We start from the raw sequence: 18,888 nt of genomic DNA, 5'->3' as shown, positions 1-18,888 counted from the left end.
ACTTGTGCTTAACTTGGTTATTCACAGTGTGAATTATACAATAAAATGGAGGTCTATAACAGAACAGAGATTATCTTGTTGGAATATTTCCGACTGGGCTCAGATTTCACTCTGAAGCAGCAGAAAGCGGTTCAACGTGCTTTGGGCTGATTGATGGTTGTATGTGAACATGCTCAGACATAATGAATGTGCACCTAGACATGTATGACTCGACTTATGCTTAGATATACAACCATTGTTTTCCCATTGAAACAACAGTGAAACCCCAAAACCTAGCTGTGTAACTTGTATTTTTTTTTTATGTTATTATGTTGGTCAGATTACATTTTGGTTGCCTTAAGTTGTTCTTGAGGATGCTTGTTTAACCCTCAGATTTAAAGGTGATGTGCTGAAGTGTTGGTGAAATGACATTTTACAAACCTCAACTGACTTGTGACCTTTAACAGACGCACATCCCCCCGGTATGTCGCCAGAAGACTGAGCCTTTTGTCTGGAAACTGTCGGATAACTCTGCCTCCTTTTATATGAATCTGTTTACCTCACAGCTGCAGTAGATAAATATATATTTTGTATGTTGTTCACACACTGATAACTGGTCATTATATATAGTATGTTACTATGCCTGAAACGTTTGCAAACACGGAAACAGTGATAACATTTGACCCTAAACCTCTCAACGCCCCCAGAGGAGCACATAATGACTCACAAAGAGGTTTCAAAACTGAAAGACAGTATCATTGAGATGATGTTGAAATTCTATGGCATGTTCATGTCGCAATACGTTGTCATACATGGAACACATAACGGGAAACAATTATTGTGTAAACATGGGCTGGGTTGATCGACAATGGCTTTTAATGTCTATTACATGAACATTTTAGACACTTGTGACACTGGTCGCACTTTCAGAGACAGGTTCGCTCAGCTGCTTATAGGGATAGTGTGTCTTCTGAGATCAAAGTTGGAGCAACGTTATCTTTGGGGAATGCTGAGTTCTCAGTCTAATCCCGCACAGTATGACATGAACTCTTTCTGGTTAAGTTCTCTCCCCCTGGGGGTGTTCTTATTGCTCACCACTGAGCAGGAACCAACAGAAAACATGATTCACAACGACCGTCTCGGCCATGGGGGAATGAGTTATCAATTTGTTTCATGACAATCTTAAAATCAAGGCTGGGAAACATCTCATCGTATTATTGTTTTGTTCAAGTATCTGTATCTTCTCAAACATTTCCATGTGTTCACACATTTGCTCCTGCCTTGTCAGCCATGATCCAAATGCATTGCAAAACCAGGTCAGGAAACTCAAAAGATCCACTGCTGACGCAACTTATCTCCCATTACTACAGTAATCAAACAGTCTGTGGGTAAAACATGTCCGCTTGCAAACCAGCGTGCACACAAACCACAGCTTACTTTCCGTTTCTCTTCAGGAAGCTCTAGCTTGGTTCAGACGTCTCTCTCATGCAAATGAGCTGCATGCACTCTGCTGTTTAGTTGCCGAGCAACATTGCTTTCCAAGCTAACGGAAAAATATGTGTAATAGTAAATGTCATCTGTCTATATCTCCCATGTACTGTCTAGTCACTCCCTCAGAACACCTTCGCTTACAGACGGTTCAGAAGTTGAGAGAAGCATTTGAATATTTGCTGAAATGACACCAGGTTCAAACCACACACGCGCAGGAAAAGGTATGTACTCCATCTTAACGAAAGAAAATAACTCACAGTGTAACAGTTTTTGAGATTTACATTCAGCTGAAAATAAATGTGTAATTGTCCATCTTTTTTTAGGGATTGAAAGACATTGCTGCGTGCTATACAGACAACAGAAACCCAGATCTGAGAGAATCTGCCACTTTTCAGGGTCACGGACAAAGGACCCGAGACATACAACATCCCCCTGCCTCAGGACCTGTCTGGCGTTTTGTTTCAAGGTGAGTACTGTTACCAGAACTGGTCCCTCCTGACTAACTTATTAACCACATAATCTCCATGCAAAGTAGAAGTTTGCGTAACATCAGTGTGACATTACATCAGAGGAGGTCCAGTGAACATAAGTCTTATGGATGAAAAGGGAAAACAGCCTTATTTGTATGTAGAGGGCAAATGGACTTTGGACATTGTGAGTTCTGAATAGTTTTGATTATATTAAATTAAATAATGAAATAGTGTTACTAAGAAATAATATACATGTTAACATTTAAGATGAAGTACACGAATGACTGAACATGTTATTTCCTGCAACAATGAAAACGTTGAGCTAATTTTAGGTTGACTCCTCCTGGAAAATAAGCAAATTAGTTGGTTAAATTGCACTCTTGCTGTGTATGTTTTCGAAATGAATGCTGGTTGACTCCATCTGCTCTCTGTGTGGCTTTGATAAGGACCAGGCAAGAATGGAGCAAAGGGAACCAACAGCTGACTCTCATGTTGAAGGGACTGAAGGAAGACTCAGGGAACTGGCTTCAAAGTGGTTTATAGAGACTCAAGTGCCACTCATCGTTCACAACGGCTTCTTCCCCACATGGTTCCTGGGCTTCATCACCAGAAAGTAAGTATTCATCGAGGAAACATTTCATTAAATTGTCATGATTAAGGTTAAGGTTTAGAATATACTTTAACACTCAATTTATTTATATAGAGAATTATAAATAACTACTATATTTTACTAATATATAACTACTATAAAACTATATTACAGAGTAGTAACCAATGACCTGCTGCATTCTTTATATACAAGGTGTATTATATTTGTGAAGAAAATAATTGTAGGTGCAGGGACATTTTAGTAGAGCAGACATTGAAGATCTATCCTCTGGCAGACATACATAGACACCTATAGAAGCGGTGCATTAGTAGATGACATGTTGTGTGCAAATGACCTGAAACCAAATGGATTTTCCTCTGATGCTATGTAATTTCCAAGGGGAATTACATCATCCGCCTTACTCTGCTCAAAATCAACCTCCCTGTTCCTGTAAACTCAAGCCAAATTGGGCTTTTGGGAAACCCTTTTCAGTTTGTGTTTTAAAGTTGTTTGTGGTCTATCTACAGGGAGGCAGAGGAAATACTCAGAGAAAAGGAGCTGGGCTGTTACCTGATCCGTCTCAGTGAAAAGGCCATCGGATACATACTGTCTTATAAGTGAGTATCGGTTTGCTCTAAACAACCTCTGATTGTGTTTTTCAGTGAACTTATTTCAAAATAATGTTTTTGAATGGAATTTTGTGCCAAACATTTCCTATGGTTTAAATGCATTACATGTATTATTATTTATTACAATGCTTGCTTATAATATGAATAGGTTATTTCATGTATGTCTTCACAAATGAATACTGCTTTATACATTTTAAAGTACAATATGTAATGAGTGTTTTAAAAAGCTCCAAATGAAACATCGTACTTCCTTTTTTTCTTCTTTTAAAAAAACACAGATCTTATTTTAGTGATTTTAATCAAACTGCATTTAAATTATTATTTTTTTCTGCAGAAGAAACGCATTTATTTTCATTTTTTGTATCTAATTCATTTTCATTTCCTGTTGCAGAGGCAGGGATCGGAGTCGACATTTCGTGATAAACCAAAGTGAATCAGGCCAGTTTTTAGTGTGTGGAGACACTGAGGGACACGACTCAGTCGCTGATCTCATAGAATACTACAAGTCAAGCCCCATTCAGCCGTTTGGAGAGTACCTGGCATCGTCGTGTTTTGAGGTGAGACAAAACCTTCGAGTCACTTTTTTTAAGCAACATTGATCGAGAATGAAGGTCTTACGGGTATTTTGTTCTTGCAGGCAATGGACCAAGAGCTGTATGATATCATCCAGGTTAGCCCTAAAGAAAAGCCTGTGGCCACTGTCAGAGCTGTGAAGAACATGCAAAAAACACAGATTAACTCGGCCTCAGAGCAACCGCCTGCCCGGCCACCAAAGAGCAACAGGACACTGGAGGCAAGTATAGTCAGTGATATACAAGAAGATTATTCTGATGTATGACACAGACATTTTTGCTGTATTAATACCTCCAAGCTGACTTTAAGAACCTGGCTTGTTTTGTATTACAGGAAGTACCACCTTTGCCTCGAAGGAGCAGCCCCCTTGCGAGTGGCCCCCTGAATGACCCAGACAGGGTTTTGTATGCTCAGATCCAGAAGCAATCCCCTAGGGAGATCCCAAGAGTTCAACACATTTGCCAGGACGATTTCCCAGGAGATAATGCTGGAAGAGCTGAGAGATCCACAACCCAGGATCAGAGCAGGTGTAGTCCTCCATCCAGAGCACAGTCTGTTTATTCTGAGCTCGGCCTGTTGGTCAGCAAGAGCAGGTCTCTCCCGTTTCTGGACAGCATCTCTGATGGAGAGCAGTCTTACAGGCTGAGCACACCCCCGCACACTCCTCCAAGACTTTCCCCGAAACCCTTCAGACAAACCACTTGCTTTGGCCCACTGACGGAGAGGACAGACTCGAGTAGCAGAGCAAGCAGCAGCCACACCCCAGAACGCACAAGTGACAGTGCTGTCTATCACCTGGCTGGCAGGCCTGGTAGTCCACACACTACCTCCTCTGGGACCAGATATGCTGAGGTCCCCAATGAAGCCGTCGTTGGCCACTTCCCTCGTGACAACACATATGAGCTCATTTCTGGCCACAAGGACCCAGCTACACCTGAACCCAACAGCAACACTTATGAGTCTGTGAAGGACATCAGACCCAAACTCAAACACTCATACTGTGGGTTCAAGGTTAGTAGTGTTGTCAAAAGCTTTCATATAAACACTTGAAAGGTTGCATTTAATGTTGATCCTATTTTATTTACTAATTAACTCTTTTTTACCTCCTGCAGAATGATAAATGGAAATGGCTGTTCCCTGAGTCCAAGAGGAAATTGTGAAGATGTTATCTACTAATACAAATGTTAACTAGTTTTACTCTGACACTACAGTGGGCCTGCCTAATATACACTCTGTGAAAGCTTCGTTTAAATGTGGGCTTGTTTATAGCTATTCAAACTTTCGGTATTTCTGTTTTTTTTATGTATTTATTTAAAAAAAAATTACGCTGTAGATTTTCTTTTCAATATTTAAATAAATGACAGATTCAAAAAGGAAAATTCTTTACTCATAATTATTTTCTTCAGGGGAAAAGGGTGTACTGTGTTTACGGTTGATCTTGAAAGAGATTTTGCCTACAGGCTGCTACCATCAATGCTGCACTTCATTCACAGGAAACTTTATTTGCATACATATTTTAAAAAGTCTGCATACAGCAATAATGAGGAAGTCTTTCAAATATGTTTGAATGGAGTTTATTGTCTTCTTTCATTTACTGCTCTTTTACTTGGTGTAATGCACTAAAACGACAGTATAACCTTTCTGTGTACTTGAATGCTTATAGTTTTATAAGTGATTACAGGAGCATATGCAGTACTGTGTTATGTATTTGGGTGGCAGGTGTATGGAAATACATGTTTCCACTGAAAGCAAACCAGGATAGTATAACTAACTAAATTATCAAGTAATTTGGCTTATAGGATCAACAATATTTAGACATTTCAGTCACAGTCTCTTTCACAACTTAGATAAAGATGATAGTGTCACTGGAGTGTCAATTCTTAAAAAAGAGAAACAAAATGCCTGATTGTGTATCGGTGGGTTTCTGCACCTGTGAATAATAACACAATGCAGTAGGTTCCGTAGATGCAAAATAAGAGAAAACATTTTCCGAACATAGCAGCACAGTTTTGTGGTGCTGTGGTGTGGATAGAGAACATTACAATATAACAAGAATAATACTAATGTTAACCCATATAAACACTGTATTTATAACCCTTAATCTTTAGGGTTTGCAAAAAAAGAAAGTTCACAAAATGCATGAAAAATACCTCATTGCTAAAAAAAATAAAACATATATAGTGAATATGCAAGGCAAACTAAATACTTAATTTGAAGATTCATGTAGAATAGGAAACGCATGTTTGATAACAACTGTGTTATATTGTATTGTCAGTCACTCATTATTAGTTAAGAAAAGTTATAGTTTTGCATAACTGTAACTGTTTAACATCATTGTCAATCAATTACTTATTAAATACTGCTAAATAGGGTAGGGGTTAAACATTTTAAGAAATAGAAATAATAAGATATTTTGATACACAAGAAAAATCTCTATCCGCCATCGAGCAGTTTGTCAGAGCTCCACTGTGGTCACGCTATGAAAGCATAAAGCACCATCTTTAATCCCATCAAATTAAAACAGACGAGGTCCTGTGGAGTGAAATCAGTGAGTGTCACACACTGTTTGGCCGCGCTCCACCACAGAAACTTGCTTCTAGTAATGTCTGCTTTACAGCTCCAGTATCACAGTGCACCAGAAGCTTCTCTGCTGGAATCATAATTAAGCAGATGTTCTCTGTGAGACCTGTAATTAATGAAGCCACACAATCAGCACTGCATTGCCCTGAATATTTGGTGCTGCCCTCATAAAGGGGCCTGGAGATAAAGGAAGAATTAACTGGCTGCTCTGATGACTGCACACTGTTTAACTGACTTCAACATCCAACCCTTTCAGGCACATTAAGACACAAGTATCTTTTCCTAATTTGTCATAGCTGGCAGTGTGCGTGAGAAGAATCATACCATCCACCACCATAGCTTTTTCATACACCCGTGTTTTGATGGTAATCTGCATGCATGGATATATTTTTGGCCTGCTGTCACACACACACTATCCAGTCTTAACTGCCATCACAGTTCCAGTAACAAAGTCAACCATGTTGTAGTTGTTTCGCTAATAAAGCTGACACAGGAGAGACTATTGCCTCACAGCACACTTGATATGAAGTTATGTTGCAGCCAGTGTCTCAATTTCATTTTGTCAGACTCAGCCTCAATTGACCAGGCCGTACTTATTTTGCAGGTATTGCACTTGGCAGAAAAGGCGTAAAGATGTCTCGGATGTGACTCTTAGCAGATGAACAAAATGTTCTGAATGTATGGCTGCCCAACATCCACAGTATGGCTCACTCGTAAAACCTAAGCTGAAGAAATGCTGTACAAAAACATCATTTAGTTAATTGTATTCCCTACTGTACTCCATATGTATCTGATGCAAATCTGTACCCTATAGCAGAGAAACCAGGAATAATTAAATAACATGACCAATGTCATTTCCTGCAGCTTTCCCATTGAGATTAACTGTGTGTGCAGGATGTAATGAGCTTGTGACTGCTGATGCAGCTCACTTCTAATGAGCACATCCTGCCTAACAAGTTATTACTGCTCATATGATGGGCTATGCAGAGATGCAGTCAATTCCTGATCTTGGCTGTGCACGCTCCTTATCATCATCGATGGGTGGGTTGAGGTAAACTGGTTATATGGACATTACTAAACTGAATTAACATTGCAGGTCAGGTTATTCAGTTGAAATGATTCATTTGTGGTTAACAACAAGGATAATTTCATGCTATTTCAGTGACGACAAATAATATCACAAATCCATTTACCAAAAAAAATCAAGACAGAAAAACACATTTATTCTAAGTCAGACAAATACCTGAAGTCACATTAAATACTGTAACATGTTTATCCAAAAGATGGCTGTATTTAATGATAATGGCTGAGGCAGACAAAAGCTATCAACATGTGTTCAGTCAACAGAGCCCTTCATGTAACTGGAGAACAGTAAGATATGATTGTCGTCATCATCAGTTCCACAAGCAAAAAACCCAACCCAAAATGTTCAGAGCAATACACTGCATTTCTAAATATTGCACAGCTCGTATAAAATAGCTGTATGCCCTTAATGCCAATGCTGTGCTTTCATTCGCTTTTTCTTTAGCCTTATGAATACAACATATCTAGTGTGTAGGAAGACTTCACTGGGGGTAGCTCATGTGGAATATACTGTAGGTAGATGAGCTTTTTATGCATCAATCCAGAGTCTGGCTCTTTTCACACTTGTTTCACTGACCATGATTTAACCTTAAAATGTGGAAAGAATTGTCTTTCTCCCAACAAGAGGCCAATCCAGGTCAAGCCCTTTCATAGGTGGTAAAAGGAAAAAAACATTTAAATCGAAATAACAGGTCCTTGGAATTCAGCTTTATCCAGTATTTTTGCTTGGGGAGGTCAGATTTGTTTTGTCCTTGGGATTGGGAAACAGGCACTGTGCTGTGGCCATGACAGGGTGCAGGTAGTCCTGAGGTTCACCACGCTGTCGACCTTGGAAACCTTCCTCGGAGCCCTCTCAGATTCGTATATGGAAGGTACTGAAGTGACAATATGAGAGACTGGTATTAGTTAGTGTGCATGTTAAGACACTGGCTTACTGTAGAGGTGGGAATATACACACAGGAATCCAGAATAGATGTGTTCATCATTCCAGTGACGATAGATGGTCCACAGGCCATTCAAATAAGTAAATGTGCACAATGGTGGCTCAAGATTCAATGGATTGTTAGGCTGATAGTTAAATGATGAAAATGATCACCAACCATCTAGTGAATGAAAACGGTAAGTAAGCAGGTACACAGCTCACAGTGCTGCAGCATGCAGGTTAATGCATGAATCACCTGATTTTAAAGGGCCAGTGCTTGTCATAAAGAATGAGGTGTATACAACGTGTTGACAAATTCATCAAACATTTAATCACCTTAAAAAGTCAGGAGCCCTCGTAATCATATTTTCAAAGTCAGCATAAGAGAGTTTGTTGTCTCCGTCTAAATCCGCCTCCTCGATGGCTTTCTCACACACCAGCTGCACCTCTTCAGGAGTCAACTCCTCCTTCGTAAGCCTATTCAGAGTCTTTTCCAGGTCCTCTTTGCACAGGTAATTGTCCACATTGAAATCTGTGGGCAACAGAGATGTATAACAAAAGAACCAACACATTTTCATTTGATCAATTCTGAAATTGAAATAATGATAATGGTTTGTTTTACAAATTCGTCATTACCGTATATTTTGAAGGCATATATTGCCTTGAGCTCTCTAGGAGCCATTTCACTGAGGACTGAAAACATGTCCACAAATTCATTGAAGCTGAGATTCCCCATCCCATCCTCTGAGAAAGACTCTACAATCCTGCTGCAGAAGGGGTTTTCCTACAGATGAAGGGGATGACAACATTTACATAGATCAGTACAAAGGGTGCCACTCTTTAATGTAAATTAAAGATTTACTGCAATGTAAATACCAGCTGGTTTGGATAAGAAAAACAGATATCTTAAAAACACCATATAGGTGACATGCTTTTACATACTGTTGTCAGTTTCATAGATGATCTGCAGAGGTATACACTGGTAGGTGTGTTCTGCTGATCACAGGGTTTATCTGAAAAGGGCTGACTGCCGCTCTTTGCTGCTACGGTGAAGCCATTATTTTCACCCAGTTGCTCAACCATAAGTTGCTACTAAATATTTTATATCCCAGGTAAGTATCTTATTTGATGCAATAAATTCACACTGAAGAGACTTGGAATCTCACTAACTTTGATTTAATATACACACAGCTGTTTTCCAGAAGACCATTAGCATGTTTGAGCTTAATACAAGATCAGCAAAATAAGCCATTTGTGTAAACAGCCATCAGCATCCTCGGGCAATGCCATTTTTTAACTGCATATCCTGCCTGTAGCATCCAGCCAACTCATTATCAGCCCAGCTCATTAAAACTCAGCCAGATATGAATGTAGTTATGGTTATGAAGCTGTAGAGCACTTTGAGTGATCGCGTATTGTCTAGGTCTCCTCAACCCTGCCTTGAGGGGTTTCCATCTTCCTCCCCACCATCCTTTCAAGCCATGCAATCATGTCACTGTTTTACAGGCTCTCTGTGCTGAGCCCTTAGTGGATAAGGACTCCATATGAAACTGTGTGGTATTTGTGTCTGGTGCGCAGGAGAAAATTGGAGGTAAATGTGGCTGCAATGTTACACAACATGCAAAATCCAGGATTCCTGGATGTTCTTTTCAAATGGGAGGTGCTTTAAAATAGGAGGGGGTGCGTCAGTCCGAATAGAAAGGCTGAGCGTTTCATGGCACATTAACTTTCATGAGCTCACAGAGTGGTGTCATACAATCAGATCAGTGATGACGATGGTTAGAAATCAATTCTGTCTGCTGAAAGAGAGTGTGTATTGATTAGGTGTCTGCCCACATAAATTGTGGGTGCCGCATTTGTTTTAGTGTCCTTATAGCACAATCCAAAATAAGAAAACACAACTCAGGTACCGGTGGTGAAAAGCAAAGTGCGGCTGATACATTAGGGAAAAGGGCTTACTGAGGTATATGGTAAAGAAGGAGTTTTACCTTTAACTCTGGCATGTTGACTATTAAGGCTAAAGGCACTTTACAATCAGGATCCTTGGTGTAGTCCATTGGTACAAGATGTGGAGCCAACTCATGGTATCTGCCGTGCAACCTAGAATACAAAATAAAAACATGTTGAAGAATTATGCTTCTGGTTTAATAGCATTTAGAAGCAACCATATACAGATATAAAAAAAACAAGCTTAAATTTAACTCAAGATGACATAAGATAAGATATACTTTCATGTGTGATACATTTTACGGGCTATGTATGTATGTGGAAAACATTTGAACAATTAAAAAAAGAAAAATATAGAACATGTTTAAATACATTGTTGTCTACAGAATTTTAGAGGACAGATAATTTGGTAAGATAATGTAGTAAGCCTCTCATTCTCTCACCTGCCCCTGTCTTCCTATGCTATGAAAACCTTGAATTTTATGTCATTCATTATTGAAAACAATATCAGAGGCTGTGTGAATGATAAAAGACACAACATCGGGAGAGTGTGTGCTTATCTACACTCTGGCCTTTGACTAATCCTGTCATGGGGTACCTGCGTTGCCAGAGCAGAGCCATCTATCAGCAGGAACACTGGTCTTAGAGGACAAACTAGCTCCAATTAAATTAGATAAACCTGTCAAAAATGATGGAGCTTCATTGGTACACCGAATAAATGAGCGGGTAAATCTGCAGTTATTATGTACCATGACCGGGAAAAATGTTAGGATCAAACAGCTTCTGTAAAGTTAGCCTCATAACATTAGGTTTAATTTTCAAAATGATTACACAAGAAACAGAATCACTAAAATGTTTGAATCCAGTGATATGGCAAGACTGAGGGGTTCAAATCCTGATGACATCACCGTTGCAGCTGGAGACAGAAATATGAAGTGTTTTATGAAGGCCATAAAGTGTAGGACCCAATCACGCCCTCTGCTGATTATCAATTTTGTTTTCAGTTCAATGATGTCCTTGGAATCAAAGTCAGGCCAATTTCACTAATGAGGAAAAAGTACGTGCATACTATTTTGTTGGAAAAGGGAGAGAAAAAACAAATATTGTATTTAAAAAAATGGGTTTTCTGTGGTTTTAATAGTGATTTATGCACCTCTGGTTTAAATAAATGTAGGATCAAATAAGCATGTTTCTGTTGTAATCTGTTTTGTAATATGAATTTGAATCCTTCATTAGTTCTTGATAGTTTGTGTAATGTTAGAAGCCAGTAACCAATGCTCCTCAGGAGACACATGACTTCAATATCTTATTGTTTGAGATATCATTTTAAAAAACACCTTTACTGCACAAATCAGACCCCAAATTCCTGTGGCAACTCTCCTCCTTTTCTAATGTTGCACTGCAACATTCTTGAGTATCAGCTTTTCATTTATTTATGTGTCTTCCAACATCTAGAACCACTGATAAAAGATCCTGAAACACGAGCGTCATTGGCCAATTCCATTAAATAGAAAAGCAAGCGTTTTGTTTAATGTAGGCCTGTCATCAAGGGGGTGAGTGACCGTTACAGAGAAATTATGCGGCCCGATGAGTCTTGATACCTTCTCCCAATCACTAAGAGTAGATAGATATTTATTTAATTTTTGTAAGTGTTGAGGTTGCACATGTCGAAAGAGGTAGAAATGTGACACTGAAAACAACACCACAGTCAAAAGGTCAACATGACTTCCAAAGGTTTAGGTAACATACTGATGCTACAGGACAGAAGCTTCTAGATCTTCTTTGAAAAACACTTTAAGATTAAGATTTAAGCAATCTCCATGAACAATGAATGCACGTTCTGTGACATAGATGCAATTACATGTGTCTGGATTGGCTGTTATGCTGCAGACTGTTTGTGTTTGCTGAGATGTTAAGGTTGATGGCGAGCAAAAAGAAGATAACTAATGGGTTGTTAAGAAGATCATTTAGGATGTCAGTCCATACAAGGAAATGTAGTAGCCACTGAACTATACATGGAAATATATAAATGATATGTATGTATATATGCTAATATTGTGTTTTAGAGCAAGTGGCTTACATCCTAGCTACAGTCCATGTGCTGGTTAAATAAAAATATATATAAATACAAAAATAACAGTACATCTGTGTATGCATATGTACGCATCAGAATCAGAGTTGATTAAAAAAATCTTACCGCAGAATTTCTTTGCGGGTGAAAAACGTACAGTCCTGCAACAAGAGAAAAAAAAACCATATCAAAACAAATATGATAATTAGTTACTTTTGATAAAAGCATGTATGGCAAATTATTTATGATTCAATAGATATACACATATTGTATAAACGCCCTCAATGACACATCTGTGTGCCGTGAACATAAAACAACACAATTTCTCTGAAGTCAAACTAGTCAACGTATCTGGTGTCTCGCAAATGATGACGTATGTGAGTGTTATCACCTGCCACTTACAATGAGAACAATGTGGCAAGAGGAACATTATCTGCTGTTGTCTCACATGCATTATGTTGGCACACACGTCATCCAACAGCCCTACAGGAGACACTTGACTTTACATTGTCCCTTGTATCCACTGAGAGTGTGAGAAGCAAAGTGAAGCCAGCTGAGCTTGAGAAAGATCTATATACTCAAAACAGTCCTGAAGAAATATGGGTTAATGATAATTGTATATAAAACAATATCTATTCAGAAAAACCTTGTCTCCATTGTGTAAGATTACACCATTAAGTCGGTGAGTGGTGAACAACGAAACAAACAAGTTCACTCACTTGAACTACCGAATTCAAGCTTGGGTGTTAAACCCTTAAATATCTCATGCTAGAACAATTATTCAACACAAACTATTAATGACATAAACTAATGCAAGCGGAAAGACACAGTGTGTTAATACGGTTTTTAAAGAGCAGCAGGAGTAACCAGAGAGGCTCTTGAGAACCAAACTGTCTCCTGAGAGTAGAGTTTCAAAGTATGTCACACCGGTTTGGCATAAATTATTAAGTCTACACCTTATCACATGAAACTGTGCACACAAAGGTGTGTTTCTTCCCAGGAAAACGTGGATTATTGTTTCAGGGAACAAAGGGCCAGATCTTCTCAGATAGTGGCAAAACATTCACCAGTTTGCAGTGAAATCAAAACATTCTGTTCGCACCCAAGATTGCATACATATTTAAACAGTAGAGTAATAACTGACCACGCTTTAGTGAGAAATGTGTTGTTGCCTTTCATTATTTGATGGGGATCAATCATAGCCATCTGGTAATGATCCATATTGAGCTCATCCACCATGAGCCTTTTTCTCAATCTCACAAAATGTTTAGTACTTTTTGATTTACTCAGTAAAATCAAGACATGGGTAATATCAGCGGGAAAGATAAATAGTGATATATAATAATAAAGTAATGGAATAGTAATAAAAAGTAATGCCACATTCATGCAATTAAGTCTTTAAACACTGACACCAAGTAAGAGCATTACAACGCTGCATACGCATCGTTCTTGATTGACTTATATACTTATTTTATGCTTTAACATATATATTGTTCTGCAGGTAGACTTACCTGGTAGGCATCAAGTTGCTCGTCGGTAAAAATCGTTTGCTTGTTACCCATCTTAATCAGGTAATTTGTTGCTCGTAAACATTCACAACACTGAACGTCCGAAGCCTTTTCTCAATAAGAGGCATTTAGGGGGTCCGCGGCAAAGACAAAGTCTCCGCACAGGATGGGTTGACGACGTTGCAAACTCTTAAGGCAGGTTGTTGCTGTTGTCCTTACAGGAGATGTCCGCCATGCCTATAAAACGTAGGGGATGCATGAAAAACATGAAAAGGAAAAGAAAAGTAGAAAACTAGTGTCCAGTGTCGAAGCCAGTGAAGGTTGTCTGCGGAGACCTGGAGCTGCAGACGGATCTGCAGCAGGCAGGCAGCTGCTGTCCACCAGAGGCAAACCAATAGGACCTCAGGTAAATAAATAAATAAATACATACATAATCTAGAACCTGCTGGTAATGAAGATGCCGTCTATACATTGTGGGTTGTTTAATGTTAACAAAACCAAACATGGAATTTAATACAGCTTTATATGCATACTAGCACATCAACAACGTCATTATTTTGGGACACAAGTGGGGTGTTACGTGCAGTGGTGGAACATTTAGAATCAGTCATTCTGCAATAGGACTACTTCTATTATTATTATTTGTATTATTATCGTCATTATTATCATATTATACCATTATTAGTAGTATATGTTGTTTATAAGCTATTAATCTACAAAGCACTCTAAAGGTAACTTTAGATGTCACATAAGCCTAAATAATGATTTGTCCTATGAAAGTTCCATCTAAAATGTAGTGTCTAATAAAAATACTCAAACTGAGTAAATAAGTACTTCCCATCACTGGTAATGTGTATATAAGTAAAAACCTGAAAGGATATGGCCATGACACTATTAACCCATTTTACAAATTTGTCAGCTCCTTTATTTTGTAAACAAATGAACTCATATTAGGAATGCATATTTACATGGATTACTTCACCGCTGATTGAATTAGATTTTGCGAGCTCATCCATCTTCCATCCTCTTAATTTAATTAATTGACCAACGTCACCAAACACACCCACAACAACACACGCAAAACACATTGAGTAAATTATTTGTCATCGCTGTGTACAAATAGAAAACTTTTAATTTCCACGAACCTGTTGCACAAGCACAACATCTAACAAATAGTGCCACGATCCCCTCGCCCTTTGAGAGAGCATCGCCTCCGGCTCAGATGCAGAGTCTGTCTCTCTCATCCACCTGCGTGCTGTTGCAACACAGTGAGCGTGTCCTGACTGCACCCCAGGACAGATGCCAGTTTTACATTTCCCCTCCAAAAAAACAATCACTGTCTTGTCCCTTTTCATTGCGTTGATTAAAACTGTCGCCTTTTAGTGCGATAAGTAGCTTTCACAGTCTCAAAGTTGCCCGCGATGGACTCAAAGCGAGAGAAAGACCAAGGTAAGTTGTGACGGATAGCTTGTTGCTATGCTACCCAGCAGCGGTCCGCGCTAGCTAGCTGCGGCTAACACGGAGCTAGCAGCGCATCGTCCGTCACATACCATTGTGCGCGCGTGTCATCGTCAGAGGAGACATGAAAAATTATCATTTCATTAACTAACCCACCCACTCTCATCCGGCTGAATCATGCTCGTGAAACCACGCAGCCGAAACCAAGAGACAGGCAGCTACTAACATTAGCTAACAACACTTAATGGTGTCGAGCTAAGCTAAACACGTCACCTTTTCAGTTGTTATTATTTATTTCTGCGTGTGTTGATGAGTTTCAAGATGTGTTGGCCCCTACTTGTCCAACACATTCGTGTTTCCACCTTTAGGTAGCATGGTTAAAGCACCCTGTCTGCCAGTCCTTTTCATTTGCACATTAAGTAAATGAATACACCTGAGGTGAAATTATCACAGGATGAAATGTAAAAAAAATAAATGTACCCCGGCATCATTATTCATGGTCAACCTACCAGGGAGTCAGTGTTTCATTTGTTCAGGCTCATGAAAGAATATTCATGTGCAGTTGGCGTTAAGGACAGATTCTGCCTGAGGAAATTAAACCAAATATAACTTCCTCAGTTGTTATTCATGCATGCGACAACATGCAACACGCACACAAACAGCACGTCTGCCTGTTAGTGTCCCTTAGTGTCCCGTTAGTGTCCCGTTTCTCCAGAGCTGAGAGAGGAAAAGCTCAGCGGGCTGCCAGATAATGCAACTCCGCACTCTGCTTGATATATATGTGTATACGGTATTTAATGTTTACAGGACGATTGCATGGGTTGTTTGACTGTTCCGCCTTGAATGGAGCTGACACATTGCTTCCAGCATTCTGCTTCTGCAGCACTGACTCACAACTAAGGACACTGGGATTGTGTTGCGTATATCAGGACGTGGATGAGGTTTGTTATGCTGCAGTCTTGTTTCTCTTGATACATTCAGATGCAGACTGCGAGAAGATAACTGCCGTGCTGCTCAAGTCACGTACAGGAGAATTTGATTTGGAGTCAATACTGTTTCTCAAATTGAGAGGTCTTGGTAAGATTGAATTAATGCATCTACTATTAATGCCTTTAAAAATGCATTATTGTTTGTCATGATTAGTTGTGTTTCTTACAGGAATCCACGATCTTGGATGCATTGGGGAGTGTATGAGTTTAGAGAAACTGGACCTCTCTGGAAATAACATCACAAATGTAGCTCCTCTAGCATCCCTCCGGCTTCTTTCTGTACTCGGATTGTCTGCCAACAGGATTTCCAATTTAGGTAAGATTTCAGGAGCAAAATATTCTTTGCTTCCATGCTGCATGTTCACTTTTCATGGAAATCTCTGTCGTGAATATGATCATATTTTGTTGTATTACTTGTGTGGTTTCAGAGCCCCTGCGCACTTGTGAGAGTTTACAGCATTTAAACCTGGCTGGTAATATCATATCCAGGTATTGCAATATGACCAATGACCAAATGCTTTCCCTCAATGAATAAGATTGTGTATGTCACATTTATAATATGAATTACATATGTTATGTATCATTGCTGATAAACACAATACTATGTTAATTATATTTTGAAGTATAACATCCTGAATTGGTTGTGTAAAAATATAGTTATGTTTTTCAACAGCATTGAGAGCCTACACTGCCTTCAGCCTTTGAGGAAGCTAGAAAATATACGTCTTAAAGACAACACTTACAATTATACTAATCCAGGTAAGTTTTTTGTGACTTTATTTGAGAACAACCCAATGAATGGAATATCTTGATAAGATAACTCACAATGGCTTTCTCTCTGCAGTGTGCAGGAACTCATCATATAGAAACATAGTTCTTGAGATGTTCCCCAACATCAAAGTGCTGGATGGTAAGATTGATTCTTTTTTTTTTTTAGTCTCTTGCATAAGGTTAATTCCTAGACTGTTACATGTTTGAATCTGTTTTCTAAACTGTAGGCGAAAGAGTGGTCGGACGTGGGAGTGAGTTGTACCAATTATGCAAGGACATTGATGATACTATCAAAGGTATGTTTGTAAATTAGTGTGTGGCTGTATCATGACTGATAACTTATTATTACAACACCATTAATTAAAGTTCAGTTTGTTGATCAAAGTATTTCTCTTGCATACACAATTGTCCAATGGCATCCCTGACATGTCTGTGATGCAGTTGCACTTGTAAACGTTCTAATATTCAAGTCAAATAATACTGAACTGGTCTTCTTTTTATGAATGTCCAGCCGGTTTATACAAGAACGGACAGCTTGTTGAACATCCAGATTGCAAACCATGGGTTGAGGATAACTACTGGGAGATAAAAAGATCAAATAATGCCATTATTGAAGAAGCCTACAAACAGTTTAACGGTAAGAGGTTCTCTGCAGAGCCATTTTTACAAAAGAAAAGTGTTGCATTTGATCTACACTAACCAATCAACTCAACTATATTGTGTTTACACTGTGGTATCCAATGTAATCATTTCCCTCAATTTTTTTTCTCCAGATGTACTTCATGAATGCAGACTCCTCAACAACAGAGCCACTCATGTAATTTCGCAAACTGAAAGATCTATGAGCCTGAAGAAGCAGCCAAAGCAGTATGCTATCTGAGTCGGGCTATTTTAGACACATTTGTGTGCAAATTGTTGTTGTATGATATACCGTGGCTAATGTACTGTAGGTTTTTCAAATTACTAAGCTGTATCCAAATGCTTGATAAGGATCATTGCCAGACACATGCTTTGTGTTGCAGTGTGAGGCATTTGTTTAAGTTCTATCTCATCCTATGCATTATGTATCGAAGGATACATGTAAGTTTGAAAACCTGTATCCATACTGACACTCCTCAGTTTGGTTCAAAGATGTCTTTACTTGCACAGTGTGCATTTTGTACCATGTTGTAGCCTGCATTTATGCTGAGAGATATGCTGCTTAAGATTTTCTATAGGTTTTAAGTAATTAAGAGCTTTTTTTCCATTTTGCATTGCTGGATAATTTTGGGAGTAAATGTCTCCCATGCTGTATGCTTTCTTTGTCAGGTGAACTTTTGCAAAAGTTGATTGAATGATTGTTTCAGCTGTTTCTACTTGTTTTATATCATACAGTTTATTTTGTGTGGAACCGCCTCGTGGCAAATACAATGCTTAGAAAGTCGTGCTTCACATCTTTGAATTTTACTCATAACAACAACCGGTACATTGTTTGCACATCCACAGCCAAAAGAAAACATCTATTAATGGTGTGACGTGAACTCTGATGAGCAGTCCAGTGGCGCCACCTGGTGGTGGTCATGCAAAGCAACTTCTAGTCGCAGAACATCCAAACTTTGGACCAGCGTTAAAGATCTTATCAAGTACGCTTTTTCATCTCAAAAGCTCGCATTTAGTTTGTTCATAGTGTGGTGTTACCTGAGACTGCACATGAAGTAATTTCCCTAAATGTTGCTAATCCAGTAAGACATCAAGAATAAGAGCATGAATAAATCCTGTTTTTGCAGGTGCATTAAGTATGAATCGAGTCAGTATTATAGAATAAAGTAAAAGCGTGTTTAACTGAACG

General features: G+C 38.9%; 3 protein-coding genes across 4 annotated transcripts; 2 read left to right on the top strand and 1 right to left on the bottom strand.

The window, feature by feature from the left end:
* Positions 1 to 1,654: 1,654 nt before the first annotated feature.
* On the top strand, positions 1,655 to 4,891 carry LOC306741083 (SH2 domain-containing protein 7-like; the record flags this gene model as incomplete). Its single annotated transcript, XM_079223336.1, has 8 exons — positions 1,655 to 1,691; positions 1,794 to 1,936; positions 2,387 to 2,553; positions 3,057 to 3,146; positions 3,550 to 3,715; positions 3,796 to 3,955; positions 4,069 to 4,742; positions 4,844 to 4,891. The coding sequence occupies 8 exons, from the start codon at positions 1,655 to 1,657 to the stop codon at positions 4,889 to 4,891; spliced, it is 1,485 nt and encodes a 494-aa protein (XP_079079462.1).
* Positions 4,892 to 8,247: 3,356 nt separating this feature from the next.
* cib2 (calcium and integrin binding family member 2) lies at positions 8,248 to 13,936 on the bottom strand (the record flags this gene model as incomplete). Of its 2 annotated transcripts, XM_079223141.1 has the most annotated exons (6): positions 8,248 to 8,269; positions 8,653 to 8,848; positions 8,953 to 9,100; positions 10,305 to 10,416; positions 12,461 to 12,495; positions 13,846 to 13,936. In XM_079223141.1, 6 exons carry the CDS (start codon positions 13,894 to 13,896, stop codon positions 8,248 to 8,250), a joined length of 564 nt encoding a protein of 187 aa, XP_079079267.1. The 2 variants fall into 2 exon arrangements, with proteins under 2 accessions (XP_079079267.1, XP_079079268.1); XM_079223142.1 differs by lacking the exons at positions 10,305 to 10,416; positions 12,461 to 12,495 and having other exon boundaries at positions 13,846 to 13,896.
* Positions 13,937 to 15,263: 1,327 nt separating this feature from the next.
* On the top strand, positions 15,264 to 18,439 carry lrrc61 (leucine rich repeat containing 61; the record flags this gene model as incomplete). The annotated part of the gene is made up of 9 exons (XM_079223150.1): positions 15,264 to 15,291; positions 16,282 to 16,377; positions 16,459 to 16,605; positions 16,718 to 16,778; positions 16,963 to 17,048; positions 17,134 to 17,199; positions 17,288 to 17,356; positions 17,572 to 17,697; positions 17,834 to 18,439. The coding sequence occupies 9 exons, from the start codon at positions 15,264 to 15,266 to the stop codon at positions 17,938 to 17,940; spliced, it is 786 nt and encodes a 261-aa protein (XP_079079276.1). The 3' UTR covers positions 17,941 to 18,439.
* Positions 18,440 to 18,888: the final 449 nt, after the last annotated feature.

Source organism: Taurulus bubalis, assembly GCF_910589615.1.
Source record: "Taurulus bubalis genome assembly, chromosome: 9".
In the NCBI taxonomy this organism is placed as follows: domain Eukaryota; kingdom Metazoa; phylum Chordata; class Actinopteri; order Perciformes; family Cottidae; genus Taurulus; species Taurulus bubalis.
Note: the sequence above shows the minus strand (reverse complement) of the source record. Positions and strands in the feature narration are given on the sequence as shown.